The sequence below is a fragment of the Diadema antillarum genome, unplaced genomic scaffold (genome assembly GCF_040938485.1).
Source record: "Diadema antillarum isolate AM-2024a unplaced genomic scaffold, OU_Dant_1.0 seq00001740_RagTag, whole genome shotgun sequence".
Taxonomy (NCBI): Eukaryota; Metazoa; Echinodermata; class Echinoidea; order Diadematoida; family Diadematidae; genus Diadema; species Diadema antillarum.
The window spans coordinates 187,496-206,121 of NW_027272423.1; the positions used below are offsets into that span (position 1 = coordinate 187,496).

General features: G+C 38.7%; 1 protein-coding gene across 1 annotated transcript; it reads right to left on the bottom strand.

The window, feature by feature from the left end:
* Window positions 1-1,754: 1,754 nt before the first annotated feature.
* LOC139711958 (uncharacterized) lies at window positions 1,755-9,701 on the bottom strand. The gene is made up of 2 exons (XM_071623805.1): window positions 9,488-9,701; window positions 1,755-3,066 (listed from the first exon to the last, which is right to left on the bottom strand). Exons 1-2 carry the CDS (start codon window positions 9,699-9,701, stop codon window positions 1,895-1,897), a joined length of 1,386 nt encoding a protein of 461 aa, XP_071479906.1. The 3' UTR covers window positions 1,755-1,894.
* Between the last annotated feature and the right edge of the window lie 8,925 nt (window positions 9,702-18,626).

Consider the following 18,626-nt stretch of genomic DNA (forward strand, 5'->3'; position numbering starts at 1 on the left):
GAAACAGTAATACACACTTACTACTTATGTAACTCTATGTAATATCGTACTGACGACAACTGTATAAATACAGTACGTGCTTTTCTGAAGTGATAACGCGCTGAGATTTACAAAGTCATACGAATCTACACAAACAGGCTAAGGCTTTCAAACTTCATACTGTGCTTGAATGTATTGGACATTTAAGCCTATGTACATCGCTTATATTCCACTGGAGTGTATAATCTTGTTTAAAACTCCACTCGTTTGTTAAGAAAGTTGAATATATGAGTAGAATACCTTTTCTGAACATCATGTGTAGGTTACATGTTCTATCTAGGCCTGTAGAACAAGCATAGGCCAGTCACATATTTATTCAAGAATTTTCACTTAGTATTCCGACAGTAATTATTGTGTAACATAATTCAAGAAGTATAAAGTAAATTCTTTGAATAAAACTACCCATTACTGCACGTGTAGTAATGAGTAAAAAATGAAACAGTTAATCTCTACATACGAATCAGTTCATGACAAAAAAAAAAAAACTGTACTAAATATGAGTATAAACGAATTTGATTTCCAACAGTTACCAGGCGCTGAAGAATTAGACATTCATAACAATTATTCTAGACACTTTCTGGTTTATCGATACTTTACAATGAGGTTTAAAACCCCAAAATGTCCACAATATTGTAAAATGTCGACAATATTGTAATATTAGAGTCCCTCTCTGTACATATGCATCTTGACACTCAGGAACAAGAAGGATATCTAATAAGCTGCAAATTTTCATCAGTCATTAAACCTACATAATGTCGGATATACACACAAATACCATAGAACCAACATTTACAGGACTTTTGTTCCATAAAACAAGGTGGACAAAAAATAGTTTACATTTTTAGAAAATAGCGTTTCATTCACATAACTAGCGATGAATGGACAAATGTCATTCAATGTTTCAAAATAGTATGTATGAACATATTTACAGATTACATATTTACAGTTAAAAACCTGTCATTTAATTCGTTTATGTTTTTAAAACAACTAATAACAAACGTGGATAGTTTGTATTGAACAATGTTGGTGATAATTCAGCCCATCGCTCTATTTCCTGAATTGGAATAATCATCTGGGTTCTTTTAGGATCCTCTTTAGTTTTCCTAACTTGCTCCACCAGAACTGTGACTTCAAGTCGAGCTAACACTCTCGAATAGCCTAATGTGAAGTCAATATAATGTCTAATTAGGATCTGAGTTTGTCTCGAAAAATCATATACCTGTAACTTAATTGGGAGATTTGTGATGAAAACCGCGTTAGATCCATCACATGTACTTTACAAAAATCGTATCTTTCTATAGGCGCAAGGATGAGATCATTACAATCTTTTCTATTAGATGCATTTACGTCAACTCCGAGTTGAACAAGGTTTTTGCAACTTCAAGTTGCCCTCTCGAACTAGCAATCTGGGATATAACACTCTTCCGTGGTAGCATTTTCATCTGCTCCCTTGTCAGCAAGGATTTTGACCACCTGAGCTGTCCATGCGGACACGCAATATGCAAAGAGCTGGTAATCGTTAATAAAATATACTGCATTGGCAGCAGTTCCATTATTGATGTGAAGAGGGGGGAGGGTGACTGAACCTGTTTTGTCAGCAGTATTTGAGTCACCTCTTTTTTTCCAAGAACATAGCGTGCAATATCTACGTGTCCACTCTCAGAAGCTCTTTGTAAAGGTGCAACACCATCTTTGCTGGAAAAATCACCGTCTGCTCCCCTGTCTACAAGAATTTTGGCAGTTATGAGATGTCTATTTTCACATGCTTTATGCAACGCACTTGCACCATCAAGGGTTGTTGCGTTCACTTCAGCTCCATGGTTTGTAAGGTATGAAACAATGTTTCTGTGCTCTTTCATTGCTGCAAGAAATCTTCCTGATCAGCATCATTCACGTCAGCTCCTTTTTCAACAAGGTAGCGTGCAATCCTAAAATGCCCATTCTCACGAGCTGTTTGTAAAGGTGTAACACCAAAGTTATTGGCGTAATTCACGTCTGCTCCCCTACCTAGTAGGATTTTGACTATTATAAGATGTCCATTTTCACATGCAACATACAACGAACTTTTGCCTTCAATGGTGACTGCATTTACGTCACCTCTATGGTGAAAAACGTGAGAGACAAGACTTTGGTGTCCTTTCATAGATGCAAGTATAAGAGAATTAAAACCTTGTTCATCAGAAGCATTTACGTCAGCTCTAAATTCAAGAAGATAGTGTGCAATTACATCATGTCCGTTTTTACATGCGTTTAGCAATGGTGTGGCGCCATCTTTTGTTACATAATTCACGTCTGCTCCCTTGTTGACAAGGCTTTTAGCGATAGATACTTGTCCATTTTGGCATGCAATATGCAACGAAGTTTTGCCGTTGATTGTTACTGCATTTACCTTAGCTCCATGATCTATTAGGTGTGAAACGATACTTTGATGTCCTATCTCGGATGCAAGGATGAGGGGACTGAAACCTTGTTCATCAGTTACATTTACGTCGGCACCTTTTTCAAGAAGATAGTGTGTTACTTCACTTTGTCCATTTCTACATGCGTTTTGTAAAGGTGTAACACCAGCTTTGGTTGCTGAGTTAACGTGTGCTCCTCTGTCGACAAGGATTTCGGTAATCTTGAGATGTCCATAGTCACACGCGACATGCAATAAACTTGTGCCATTAGTGGTTACATCATTTACATCAGCTCCGTGGTGTATTAAGTGTGAAACAATCCTTTCGTATCCTTTTCCAGATGCACGGATGAGGGCATTAAATCCCTCTTCATCAGCTGCCTGAGTGTCAGCTCCTTGTTCAAGGAGATAGTGAGCAACTTGTAAATGCCCTTTCGCGCTAGCATAATATAGGGGAGTAACACCGTCCTTGGCTTTAGAATTCACATCTGCCCTCCTGTCAACAAGAATTTTGACAACTGCGAAATGTCCATTCACACAAGCAACATGCAAAGGCCTATGGTCGTCAATGGCTACTGCGTCCACATCGGCTCCATGATTTGTTAGGTATGAAATAACTCCTTGGTGTCCTTTCATAGATGCAAGAAATAAAGGGTTGAAACCTGTTTTATCAGCAATATTCACGTCAGCTCCCTTTTCAACAAGGTATCACCAGCTGCATTTACGTCAGCTCTTTGTTCAAGAAGATATTGGACAACATTCAGATGTCCTTTCAAACAAGCACCTTTTAGCGGTGTAGCGCCGCTTTTCGCTCTGATATTCACATCTGCTCCCCTGTCAACAAGGATTTTGGCTACTGTGAGATGTCCACTTTGGCATGCAAAATATAACGAACCATAACCGTCATGATTTACTGCATGTACATCAGCTCCAAGGTCTATTAGGTATAAAACAACATTTTCATGTCCTTTCTGAGATGCCCAGATGAGGGCGGTGGAACCCCTTTCATTAGTTACATTCATGTCAGCTCCTTGATCAAAAAGATATTGGACAACATTCAGATGTCCGCTCAAACAAACACCTTTTAGCGGTGTAGAACCGTCTTTCGCTCTGATATTCACATCTGCTCCCCTGTCAACAAGGATTTTGGCTACTGTGAGATGTCCATCTTGGCATGCAAAATATAACGAACCTTTACCCTTATGGTTTACTGCGTGTACATCAGCTCCATGGTCTATTAGGTATAAAACAATATTTTCATGTCCTCCAGAAGATGCACAAATGAGGGCGTTAAAACCCTTTTCATCAGCTGCATTTACGTTAGCTCCTTGTTCAACAAGATATTGTGCAACATTCAAATGTCCCTTAAAACTAGCATTCCTCAGCGGTGTAACACCGCTTTTCGCTCTAGTATTCACATCTGCTCCCCTGTCAACAAGGATTTTGGCTACTGTGAGATGTCTATTTAGGCATGCAAAATATAACGAACCTTTACCCTCATGGTTTACTGCATGTACATCAGCTCCAAGGTCTATTAGGTGTGAAACAATATTTTCATGTCCTCCAGAAGATGCCCAAATGAGGGCGTTAAAACCCTTTTCATCGGCTGCATTTACGTTAGCTCCTTTTTCAACAAGATATTGTGCAACATCCAGATGTCCTTTCAAACTGGCATCTCTTAGCGGTGTAGAACCGTCTTTCGCTCTACTATTCACATCTGCTTCCCTGTCAACAAGGATTTTGGCTATTTTGAGATGTCCATCTTTGCATGAAAGGTGCAATGAAGTATGACCCTCAGTGGTCACTGCATTTACATTAGCCCCGTGGTCTATCAGGTCTTTGACAACTGTGAGATGTCCATTTTTACATGCATTATGTAACGAACTATCACCATCATTGGCAACTGCATTAACGTCAGCGAGACATTTCATGTTTCTCGGTGGTAAAAAAAAAAGAAGTTCTTAAATAAGTACTGGTTAAAATTATGATGTTGATCTTGTTTATTGTAAAGCACCACGTGGGGGCAGATGAACCTGTGCTGTGGCAAGATGGCACTGAATTTGATTTATCAGCAAATAAACCACTTATTGTATTGCATTCATGGGTCCAGGGGTGGTTCCTTCAGGTAGTTACGAGATACGTAATACACCATATTTTCCAACAAGCTGTGTCTGTTTCACACTAGCATAAAGGATCAGTAGACATACTGCTGTGGACCAAACTGCATATACGATTACTAATCAGTTGTACAAAGTTATATAGTGAACACAATGGCAAATCTATTTTTGTTAATATGTTGTTTCCCAATTGACTTTGTGATATTGTAGCATAATTTTACACATTTTTAGGGCATTAATTTTTGCATACACTTTTGAGCAAAATCAACAATTCTGCATGTTGGAACTATTTTTCAGTGTAACATTTGGTTACCATAAACTTAAAGGCATGTTCGTATGAGTAGATCACAGCACAAGTATACAAATGTAGATAAATTACATGTAGATAAGCTAACTTTATACCTGGTTGTATTGATTTTCAGCTGTTTTTTTTAATAGTACATCTTTGACCAAGCATGCTTAAAAGACGTGCATGAGTGTCTGACAGTGTGGAACACACACATGAGCCCATGTATTCAGCCAAAGATGTGGGTTCATTTTGAGCTCAGTGTAAATTGATGGTAGGATCTGGGATAGATAGGGTTTATGCGATGGGAAGAGAAACTTGGTGTGATTCAGATGTGATTGCATGATGTTATCATGAAGATGTTCATGGCATACACTGTACATATGTATGTGTTCATTCGTGCTGAACTGCAGAGAAGACATTTAGTATAGAATACAGATTTTAATGTCGAGGCTTTGACACATTTAGCGAGTGGGGTACATGTCCTTAGAAGAGAGAATGTGAAGTAATCCTATTCATGGGGATAGCTAGTTGTCTGAAGAGTTTCCAGCAGAGTGTCACCCAGTTGGCAATTAAGCATGATACAGAGAACATTTAATTTATCAGTTTTAAGTATTCATGGGGTTGAACTGTTTATTGATTTAAAAGACCCCATAAAAACAAATAGAAAAATCACAAGCAAGGGAATAATGAAGTCATTACTCTTTGTTCACAGCTTTGATGGAGTCAATCACACAGTGAACAGGGAGCTATGTAAAGAGCAGCATGTTAGAAACATACGGATTATCGGCAGTAATGAATTATTGAAACTAGTTTTTAATAGTTAAATGTTAAATATCATAACAATGTTGACACTTTGATTTGCTCACCCCTTATCCTTTTGTAGGTGTAACCGGTGTTTCATATTATGAGGAGTGTATGAATGGCTCTTCTGTACTCAGCAAGGTGTACATTCTCATTAACTACCTTTTCATACTAGAAGTACTTAATGTGCTTTTCTTTTGCACATTTCTCTTTACCATCATTCATTATATGAATTTTTCTTTGAATATGAGAGCAAAATTAAAGAAAAGAGGTCCAATGTAGGGGTCCTACATATCTGTGAAAGTGGAAAATGTCTTGTTCTTGGTAAACAGTGTACATTGCATAAGAGCATTCAGCATTATGAAAACAATACAAGTATCTATGTTCGACAAAACTGTAAAGAGACAGTGTGTATTGTGTCTCCATCATGTCTTGTCATCAATCGGCAATCATCTAATATGTTGTGGGGGGGGGGGGGGGTTGAGGGGCAAGCTTAATTTGCTATGCTGTATACGCCATATATTTAGCAAGTATGCATCAAGACTTTGAAACAATTGTGCAAGTACAACTGTACTTAAATTCATGATTGTGGGGTACACAGTATACTGAATGTATGCAGATGCCTTCTCATGTCAGTATCAGTGTCAGAGTTGATATTTTTTTGTGTTTATAAATTCATGGATACATGTAGCAGCTGCCTTGAGAAATTCGTGAAGATCATACCTTGCAGAATATTGAGCGTATACAGTAGGTTGATTTTAGTGTGGTATGGTGTATATGTATAACGTGTAATGCATCATATTCATAATTTACATGTAAAATAGAATAAAAAAGTCATTCTAGTGCTTGAAACTGCTTAAAAATATTCTTGTACAGCTCTAAGTTACTGTTTCCATGGCAACAGAATTTCAACTGTTCTCTTCAAAAAATGTGCCCAGCACAAATTTGCACTAATCTTGCTATGTGTGTGTGTGTGAGTGTGTGTGAGTGTGTGTATGTTTTTTTTTGTCTGTGTGTATACATGTGTTTAGTACATTGTGAGTACCTGGTGAGTTTGACTGCTGCAGTAACTATGGCAACACGCGAGGTACAAACACTGAGCGTCTTGCATAACTACACCTATAGATTATTGTAGGCCCTACATACTGAGTTTGAAATAAATTGCTTAAACACTGGACATAGTTCACTCCACAATGTTTGGAGGAAATTGTGGTTACCATGGCAACGCTTTCTCCGACAAACGAAAAAACGAACAAAAAATAATGTCTGGCATATCTACACCTCAATGTCATCATGTACACCCATGATATTTAAGTTCAATTGCCTCAAAATTGTGGAAGTAGTTCACTCCACAAGATTTTTCAAGAAAACATGCCGCTACCATGGCAACGTCTTGTAGAGTACAAACACAAAGTGTCTTACATAACTACACCTACAGATCATTATATTGTGGTTACCATGGCAACGCTTACTCCGACAAAACAAAAAAACATGTATATGTTGCATATGTTCATCTCAATGTCATCATGTAACCAGTTTTATTGAAGTTGTTTCAAAACTGTCGAAGGAGTTCAGGGGCCCGTTTCATAAAACTTGTTATCAGTGACAACTGCCACATTTCTATGACAAATTTTCTCTCAGCCAATCAGATGCAAGGATTTCAGTAGCTTGTCACATCTATGACAACTTGTCACTGATGACAATTTTTATGAAACGGACCCCAGGACGCAAGATTTGCAACGGACCGTCCGACCTACCACACGCTGATTCCTATTATACCCCCTTAAACACTTTGTGTATGCGGGGGTATTAAAAGAAAGTGTATCTTACACAATCATACATTTCGTTAAAATGTCATTTGTACGGAATATTTTCCTCTTTTTTTTTACAAGAAATGAACAAATTTGGAGATTTGTCCCCCAGCATTTATATAAGCAGCCGCAATTATGACATTTGCCAATCTATTGCAAAATTTGCAACTTTTGTCCTTGAATCTAATGCAAAGTTGCAATTGATTAGCAATAAGCATCTTTTTGATAGAGTTTTAGAACCAACACTTGCTGTCGGGCGAAAGCTCGGTGGTCTAATGGAGATGACGTCTGTCCGGTGATCAGGAGGTCGTAGGATCGAATCCTGCTCGTATATGTACGCCCATGATTTTTATCATGGCTACTACTAAAAAAAAAAACACTGATCAATTCAGTACTTATTTACGTCGATGTAGGGCAATTTGCCAACCAGTTGCAATGAAAACATCTCGACGGAAAAATTGCATGACTTTAAAGACCCTCTATATAGTTATAGGTAATTGTGTGTGTTCGGATTAACGAACCTTCGGAATATTAAAACGAACAGAACCCGATTTGGTATGCATGCCCCTGAAAGATGAATTTCTGCCCAGCATGCTCCCCAAAGAGTTGGAAAGGTGGATTTTGCAAGTGCAGGAATTGTAATATATCTAGTTACTGAAGTATCAATAAGGTTTTGTGCTGAAGGATTCATGTGCCATCTTTCTAATCACCATAAAGAGGATCTGCTTTGTCAAACAATGTTGATGAATCAATTTCACATGTACGTACCATCAGGTGTTCGACCTATAGCTTCACATTTTTTGATGGAGCATGCCTGAGGATTCTCTCCATTTTGAAGCTAATCAGTAAATGGCATTATTCTCAAATGACCTTTACACATTCGCAAACTTCCGTAAAGCTGTAAAATTCTTAGAGATGATTTACTTCGTGTAAGGCGCTGTACAATGTTTATGAAATGAAAACATTATAAAATATTGTATGTTGATACCTCTGCACGTTAAGAATGTAGTATTGTGGAAGTTGCCCCCAAAACTGGGGGAGCTCCTCCTCCATCCCCATACAATAGTTATCTTGTTTTTGATTGTGGAGATAGCAATAGAATACTTGAATGGATTCTTTTATTCAGACAGGCACAATAGCTGTACAATCCAAGCCAATCTAATTCATAACTAAATTTCAGGAGAATGAACTCCAGCCTCCTGTCCTGCATGTGGACATTTTTCACGCTTAGATGTGTATCATTCCTTATTTCATCTTTATAATGTAATCTCCGTAAATTTGAAAGGAAATACTACCTTCATGTGAGGTTTTTTCTTATTCAAGACCTTGATTTATTGAATTACAAAACACTAGAGGGCAGCAGACAGTTGTGACGTAGTTGTGGGCGTGTCTCTATGAGATTATGCGTAAGTCGAGGGAACGACTTACGTAAGTCGAGGGAACGACTTACGTAAGTCGAGGGAACGACTTACGTAAGTCGAGGGATCGACTTAGTAAGTCGAGGGAACGACTTAGTAAGTCGTGGGAACGACTTAGTAAGTCGAGGGAACGACTTAGGAAAAACATTTCTTGCCATGTCCCCTTAGGGGCTCCGTAATTTATCCTTAACCGACCATAATAATATATGACAACTTCTTTCTATGCTTTACTTCCAGAAACAAACAAACAAACAAACAAACAAACAAATTAACTAACTAACACTCTCTGGGCGTGATAATATCTCCTTTGAAAATCACTTCGTATCTAATAAAAGTATTCATAAAAAAACTTAGCTGTTAATGTTCATAAGGACCCATTAAAAGTGAGTTATTCTTGGATTCTTGGAAAGACTACGCCTGCGATGGAATAGATGATAGGGATGAGTGAGGAATTGATGGGTAACACACAGACTACAAGCCAGGCGTAGATGTCTGGAGTCACCGTGATCCCGACTGTTTGGACCAAGATTCCAAGGATGATGTTAGGCATCCAACAGAAGAAATCAGTTCCGACGATTACTGTAGAAACATCCGAACCGCCATCTTGATCTCACCTGCGGAATGATTGGTTTGCTTGCCGACCTTTGTTTGTACGAAGAGCACGTTTACAGAGAACATGATGTAGGCGAGGGCGATCACACAGAAACTAAAGGCCCTGTCACACCTTTCCGGGGCAAGCTTTGCGTGTGAGTTGCGGTTGGCAATTTTGACTACGCGGAGATCCCCGCAGACGACCCGCACAATCCCATGGCAGTACTTGTTGGACATATTGCCCATAGTTGCCCGGAGGTGCGCACGCATATCCTATTTACCCGCGGTCAAGTTTAAGGCCGTGTCATACTTTCCAAGCTAGCCTTGCGTGCGACTTGCAAAGAACAATCTTGACTACCCGGAGGTCCCCGTAGATGAGCCGCACATGTCAGTACCTAGCACGTATCTCACCCGTAGTCGCCCGGAGGAGCGCACGCAAATCTTTTTACCCGCAACCATGTCAAGGCCCTGTCACATCTTTCTGGGCATGCTACGCGGGCTTGTTGTGTGTGGGGATTTCGAGGATATCGGAAATTTCTGAGGACGAACAAGGATTCGGGGGAGTCAGTGCATGTGTCTTATTTGCTTGACGCGTTCTGCTTAGAGTCTACTTGCGGGTAAACTGTGTGACCTGTGTACCAGTTGCTCGGGTGCTGACAACTCAGTGAAGGAATTCTCCTCTGAAGGAATGCCAGAAATCCCACAGAATGTCATTATCTTGGCTGCATATGGGGACTGCGAGGTATCTGCGTGGGAGTTGCCTGCGAGGTGCTGCCTCTACGAACCGTCTACTGGCGTTGTGCGTGGACTTCTCCGGGCATCCCCGCGACTAACCCGGAAGCAAGTTTTGGTCATTCTCAAAACTTAACTGCGGTTAAATGGGACTTGTACGGGCACCTCCGGGCAACTACATGCGAGATACGCGCTAGGTACTGTCAGGTGCAGACCAACTGCGGAGAGGTCCGGGTAGCAAAGTTGTTTTCCCGTAAGTCAAGCCGCAAAACTTCCCCAGGCACAGTATGAAAATGTCTTCAGCATGCTCAAAACTTTCCAACGTAGTCCCCTCCCCGTCAAGTTCCATGCACTTGTACACAGTGATGCCGCACACGCAGATCAAGAACTCGGATAACACGGTTATGTCATGCAGATATCGGTAAATATCTATTTTTCATTTATTTTTAAGGGAAAATGAAAGTCAAGTCACCAAAAGTGTGTACCAGGACCCCATTTCATAAAAGATGGCAAGTCTTGGTGGAATGACAACTTCCATTAGCAACACCCAATCAGGAAGCTGGATTCTTATCGTTACTATGACAATTGTCATTCCAGCCAAGAGTTGCTATCATATCATTTTTTTTTTTTTTTAATGGGGCCCTGTTCTCTGAATTTCAGATCTGAAAAAGGAAAATCTCTCTCGTATGGGAGTGGGCACATTCTACGAATTCTCGTTTATATTTTGAAATGTTTGTCCCCTCCTTTTTTATCCCCTCCCCATCAGGAAAATTTCTCGGTTTTTGTTTTGTTTTGTTTTTTTTTTTAGTAGAAAATTTTCAAAATATTTCCCCTAATGTGTGCATCAAACTGCTGATTTTTAAATCTGAAAATACACAATCTTTCTCGCGTGGGTATACCCCTCCCACACTCACCCGTTCAATCTTTTGTTTTTCTATGTTATAGACTTAGTACATTTTTAGACTGACAGATTTCCCCCTTTTGGATAGAAAATAGTCGATATATTTCATCCAATGTTTGCATCAAATTGCTGAATTTCAATTCTGAAAATGTTAACTCTCTCTCGCGTCTGATGGAGATATCCCCTTGCACATCCTCCCAGGTTCGGTCCTTTTTCCTATAGACGTAGTTCAATTTTAGATTGACAGATTTCAAAATGTTTCACTTAAACATGTGCAACAGATCTTTCATTTCAATTCTAATGAAGTCAAAAGTTCCCTCATCCTCTTATATTTTGGGGATTGACAATCAATTTCCGATGAATAATACATGTAATTTATGAGCAGCTTTACTCTCTGAATGATACAGCAATTCAGATTGTTCATCCTTGAGTTGATGATTCCTAATAAAGACACTAACGATGAAAACAAACGTTTTCATTGATATTTGTTATAGACCCGCTAAGACAACTTTTAATACATTTGGCCCTTATGTAGATAACATGGTACATCATCAATATTGTTTCACAATAAAAATACTTTCCTGTGGGTAGATTTTAATCATTATATAATGTGCAATATGAAATATCTTGCTATTATTATTTTATTTTGTTTTTATTTTTGTGGAATGTGGGAAGGGTGTGTTCGGAATCTCTCCTTTCCACAAAGAACACCTTGTGTATTGTAAGATTTGAAATTTTTTGATATTGAACACACTTCTTGGGATACAAAAAAAAAAAAATCAGTCTAAAAAATAGACTATAAGTTGTTGTTTTTTTTGTATAAGATGCATTTTTATATACATATATGCCTTTATATCTTAAGGAGTTTTAATGCAAAATGGGCTAAGCGCCATCCAGAATCAGATAGAGAAAAATCAAACTTTTCCAGTAATACTTCATTTAAACTTAACTTCACATATGAATGCATATCATTTTATACAACTGTACTTGTTCTGTGCTTTCTCATTGCAATATCAATCAGCACTATCCAATAGTCCTTTCGAAGCTAATATACGTTTTCACCGTGTTTAAAGTCTATGTTATAGGACGGTAGAAGGAGCGACTGGGAATGGTGTACAAGGAGGTACGGTGAACTCCTGTTATAACGACCATGTTTATAATGGAATACCGGTTACAACGAAGTAGAGAAAATCAGGCCGGAAGATTATCCGGGTTTTTTATGTTTATTTTTTCGGTTATTACGAAATTGCAATAAAGTGAAAGAATTTACTGAGTAAAGACTGTGGGTCCAGAAGATATCGTTGTAACAGGAGTCCACTGTATTGACCTCCTTACCAACAAGAAAGCTGTTGAATTTCAAAGATTAATGTTCGACTATCTGGCGAGCACTTTTGTCTGGATGTTGATGAAATCATCGAAGTAGGAAGATAAAATTCATGGAAAATTAGAATAGACAAAACATGATATCTGACAGATTTTGTTTGACACTAGGGTGACTTAAAGATTTTAACTTTTAAAGCTTACACACACACCCACAAAAGGAGTACACGAAATACAAACTAAATAATTTGATGGTTGCATCATTTACAATTTACTTGAACACATTATTCCTATTTGACAAGAATATAGTATCCAAATCGAATATCCAAAACTAAAAGGATAAAGTAATTAACAATAAAAGCATACAAACATGAAACTACAATCAACAAAATGCTGTAAACCCTTTATCTGTATGCTTTGTCAAGGCCAGTATAACACATGAACTATTTACTTCGAAATATATGCTGCCATGTAATATTGCGACAAGATATTTTGCATTTTCGAAACCACATTCTAAAGATTAACTACTGTATATACGTAGAATATACGGTAAGAATAGCTGTATTCAATAGTGTACATGCTTGTATGATGTCTTGCGAATGTTGTAATAAATAATTACTTAAAAATAACGTGTGTTTTACACGGGATTTGGTAGAGTTTGGGATAAACATCGAATAACATTACTTTAATATGTGACCCGCTACAACAAAATGATCCTAAAGTCGCGCTCGGTCGAAGTCGTGAAAATCGTGTTTGAAGTCAGAGCATTAAAATTGGTCAAAACTTACAATTTTCTGATGTTGATATATTATTGGAGTCTAACATTTCTTCTATCATCTGTCGAAATTTTGAAGCAAAATGCAAAAAGGAAAGACCAAAAAATAGCGTTTTTCTGAGTCATGTTTTTTGGCGATCCAACGAAGCAGAAACTGGTTGGAAAATTTGGATTGAGCGCCACAGATAGGTTCCGCCCCTAACAACGACCAGAGTGATCTCATTGGTCAGTTTGCTGCTTGCTGCTAACCGAAGCGTGAAGCTCGCACACTGCCCAGTCGACTGGTGCGTGCGGGCGGGGTGCGCTATGCTCAGCCGCTTCTCACATCCTGGTCACTGATTGGTTGGTGAGGATACCGCCGACGCTGATGTGCTTGAATGAACTCTTCGGGGGTTGCTAGGGCTTACCTTCTATTGTCCAGAGGTGAAAACTGACTTGCGTGTCCCTTAATCGCGATTGCTTTGAAAGGAAGACTTTTAGGGCGCTTTTCTCGAAACAGTGATTTTCCAGACGTCTCGACATGCTCTCTTTTAAACATCGATATCTCCGCAGCCGATTATTTTTTTATAAAATGTGTTATATATCAATTTAAAGCAGAAAGATTAGGGGATTATATTATGCAATATTTCAAAGATAATATTGCAAATGTGTGAAAACAGCAGTAAGATCTATGATCAGATAATACACACATATACCTTAGACTATTGTCAAATTATGGCAAGGGTACGTAACAGCATACGTTATACTTTACAAGATGGAAAATGCAACAGTAACGAAACTTGTGCATTAAATTTCATGAATTGCAAACACTAATATATAATTTTATTCAGGTGACAACGTCAGTAACATATCTTGTCGAACACTAAAAGCGAGACTTCCTTAATGTTAAACTATACAAGGAATGAAGGCCTTCCATTTTGTTTAATGTTTCGATCGTGTAAACCTCTATCACCTCGACTCCACACACCGTAAGATTTCCTTTTTTCATTTGTGACTGTATACATGTTCATAAAATAGAACTTATTTTTATAGACAGTGGAATGATATTTATTGAGACTAGAGTCCAATCTCTCTACTTACTTTACAATTGACTAACACACATGGCAATTATCCAATAAGCTGCAACATTTCCTTCAATCATTTTTGATCAAATTTACACAAGGCTAACTGTGCACATATTGTAAAAAGCAAAGTAAGTCAGACACCGGTGGTACCCACGCTATCTACAGAGGCTTATAAAATGCATGCCGTCAATCCCTCGTTTGAGGCGAGTCCCCAACTGGGGCATACCCAAAGTGGGGTGCGTATATTTGTCGTTTGGGAGTTGGGAGTCGAAGTACTTGTCCATTGCAAATAAACTTTCTGCTCAGGCGTGACAAACCTGGAGGCCAAGCCAGGGTTTGATGACTCCAGCAGCTGTCGTATTACGTAAGAGCATGATAAGGATATCTGCCTGTGGCAGACCATTCAAAGTGAACTCAATTTTCTCTATCCTTTCTAAAGTTTTCAATTTTATATTCTATTGAGAAATTCTATGGTCATCCATTTTACATTTCGAACGAAAAAAATTTGACCCGTAAATAACGAAAATACAGGAATAAGAAGGAGAGCATTGCCAGTTTGCTGGTGCTGACAATGTGCTATTTGGCAGTGAGTTACAACGGGGAGGTGAGACTACCTCCCTGGTTACAATCAGCCTGCTGACTGGATCATTGAGAAAGAGAGAGAGAGGGAGAGAGAGAGAGAGAGGGGGGGGGGGGGAGAGCGAGGGGGAGAGAGGGAGGGAGAGGGTGGAGAGATGGGGGAGGGAGAAGGGGAGAGCAAAATGGAATGACAATAGTTCCGGTCACTACAGTACAGGCATGCTCTGTCTGCATACGCTGAATGTCTACACTCACACACACACACGTACACACACACACGCACCATGGAGCTACATGGCCCATGCCAAAACCAAAACAATCTCCTCCTCTCGCGGTGCCCCCCCCCCCCCCCCCCTCCTGTGGTGCTGTGGCGATGACTGATGCTTAGATTAGGCCAGGGTCAAGAAACAGGTGTTTTATATCTGTGACTTTGAGTCATTGATTGCCAAGATATGCACTGGCATTATTTACTGGGGTGTAGCCTCTTCAAACGAGAGATTTGCGTCATGGTATGAATAGATAATACATACTGTACGATTGGTATTAATGACCTGTATTAAAACACACTCATGCATTTTATGTCACAGAGCTTGATTTTCTGCAGTTATTTATATCATGCTGACGGTATAAAGAAACTACGTTATTCTCACAAATTATCAACAAGTGTGTAATAATGCACATAATTGAAGACAGTACCTACTTGATTGTAACGATCCGCACAATTTCTGTAGGTGAAAGCATGACCTGAAAAGGGTAATTCTTGCCATAAATCTATTTACATTATTTCATTTACACAGTACTGACAGATAGACTGCAGGGACTATACACATATAAAATCATATATGGTTCAAAGTCCTTAATATCATAGTTAGGCCTCAACGTTTCGACCATGAAAGCCCACATCAGCTAGATTTGATTAGAAAGTGTATTTGTTGTTTTTTGTAAATGTAAAGACGTAAAGAAATTATATAAAAAGTTTTAATACCGAAAGAACATAGACAAGTTATATGAAACGAACTACACAAAATAAAGCTTTGAATTACATGTATGTTTGGGAAGTTCCATTGCTCTACATTTGTGTATAACAGGAATAAGGGAGTTTATAACTCTAACCAAACAGAGAAGTAATTTGTTAACTTTTAACAATAAATTATGAAATCAGCAGATCAACAAATACCGCTGCAAAGTACTGTTACAGTAGTGGGAAAAATTGAACTCACATGCTATTTAGTCCATTTGTGACCGTGCACATCAAAACGAACATAAAGTCGCACACACTGATTTTGCGTGAGGACTGAAAATAAGTGAAATGGGTCAACCTAGCCGAACTTGACTTTTTCATATTTTCTGAAAGAGCGGGTCTTCTTTTACATTATGCTAAAATTTGGTATCATAAAACGGGCAGGAAAGTGTGTTTTTTAGCAGTTTGTCTCGAACATTTTTGGTAGAATAGTGTGATTAGGTGTGTCTTTAGAATCCCTTTTTCATTTCTGAAAAACCTTGTCCACACTCTTCACTTTCAACTCTAATAACTTTTGAAAAGATAGTGCTACTGCTTTGAAAGTTAGCATTAATTATGAACAGAATGTGTTAATGAGGCATGCTTAATTTCAATTTAATTTGATAATCCCTTCATTGTTGTTACTCTGGTGGTTTACTTCCTGTTTTTTTGTCCCATTCGTCGCACAGCCAGCACGGTTTGGTAAAGATTAAGCGCTTGAATAGACACTGTACTTCAGCGCCTCTTTTCTCAGTTCACACTTTTCCTGAGTTTGTGCTTTCTTTCCAATATTTAGATAGGTTAGAAGAGTCCATTTGATTTGAGTTATACATCATTCTAAAGCTTAAAGTTTGCTCTTTCATAATATGGTCTTAACTAAAAATTCATGTCTGGCGACGTTTTGTTTGTTTTGAGGTGCAGGGTCACATTTGGAGACTTTATTTGTTGAAAGCTTGCTATTAGACCCAAGCTTAAATGACGAACAGAACATCGTTATATTTCATCGTAGATTAACAAATTAAAAAAAAAAATTGATTGATGATTTGAAGATGGAGGCGCAAGGAGGGTATTTAAAAGAGATTGCCAGGTTACATGGCTCGGAGAAGTAACACAATAGCTGAATACACTGTATGTACAGAATAGCAATACCGTTAGCATTAAGTTAAAGGTCTAATACAGTGCACTGAGAAGTGAAATCCACGTATTAATTCAGGAATGCCACTTAAGCAGTACGAAGTCTATTTTGAAAACAAAATCTATCTGCTGCCAGCATATTCACTAAGTGATAACATGTGTAGAATTGACCCCATTTTGTTAAACAGTTAGCAATACACATTTACTGCTTGTAGTTCTACATAAAGACTGTAGTAAATCTGACGTATGAATCCATGCCTTCCCGCAATTACACCGCGCCAAGAGTTTTGGAAAGTGAAGAACGTGTTAACTTCTGCACTAGTTTCGAGGACTTTTGAATACCTGGAAAAGTCATTCCTCTACATTATTCTAAAAATGTAATAATGTTTCCTCGGAGAATTTCAAATTTTGAGATGTCTATTGCCACATGCAACATTTAACAAATGTTTGCCATTGATGGTCAATGCATTTACATTTACTCCATGGTGTGTTAGGTGCGAAACAATATCTCCCTATACATCCGTAGATACAAGGATGGAGAAATCGATTCCTTTTTCATGAGCTGCATGTACATCAGCTCCTTTTTGAACAAGATACTGTGCAACTTCCAGATGTCCTTTCGAACTAGCAAACTGCAGCGGTGTAGCACCGTCTTTCGCTCTAGCATTGACTTTTGCTCCCCTCTCTACAAGAATTTTGACAACTGCGAGATGTCCGTTCACACATGCAACATGCAAAGGCCTGTGATCGTTTGTGTCTACTGCATCCACATCAGCGCCATGATGTATTAGGTATGAAACAACATCCTGGTGCCCTTTCAGACATGCAAGAAATAGTGGGTTGAAACCTGCTTGATCAGTTGCATTCACATCAGCCCCCTTTTCAACGAGATAGCGTGCGATTTTTAGATGTCCTTTCTCACACGTTCTTTGTAAAGGTGTAACACCAAACTTATCGGTGTAATTCACGTCTGCCCCTCTATCTACAAGGATTTTGGCTATTATAAAATTTCCATGTTCACTTGCAATGTACAACGAGCTTTTGCCTTTAATAGTCACCGCATTTACATCACCTCTGTGGTGAAAAATGTGAGAAACAAGACTCTTGAGTCCTTTCCAAGATGCAAGTATGAGAGAATTAAAACCATGTTTATCACAAGCATTTACGTCAGCTCTAAATTCAAGAAGATAGTGTGCAATTACATCATGTCCGTTTCTACATGCATTTAGTAAAGGAGTGGCACCATCTTTTGTTGCACAATTTACGTCTGCTCCCCTGTTGACGAGGGTTTTGGCAATAGTATGTTGTCCCTTTTTGCATGCAATATGCAACGAACTTTTGCCGTGAGTGGTCACTGCATTTACAACAGCTCCATGATCTATTAGCTGGGAAACAACACTTTGGTATCCTTCCATGGATGCGAGGATGAGGGGATTGAAACCTTTTTTGTTAGCTGCATTAATGTCAGCTCCTTTTTCAGCAAGATAATGTGCAACATCTGCATGTCCATTCTTACATGCGTTTTGTAAAGGTGTAACCCCATCTTCCGTTGACGAATTCACTTCTGCTCCACTGTCTACAAGGATTTTGGTAATTGCGTCATGGCCATTTTCACATGCTTTATGCAAGGAACTTTCCCCATTAATCGTTGCTGAAT

Bases quoted from the DNA above. Each gene is read 5' to 3' on its own strand.
- LOC139711958 (XM_071623805.1), bottom strand. From the start codon at position 9,701: ATGTCCAACAAGTACTGCCATGGGATTGTGCGGGTCGTCTGCGGGGAT. The intron at 3,067-9,487 runs GTGAGATCAAGA...CATCTATGAAAG, and splicing joins GCAAACCAATCATTCCGCAG to GACACCAAGGAGTTATTTCA.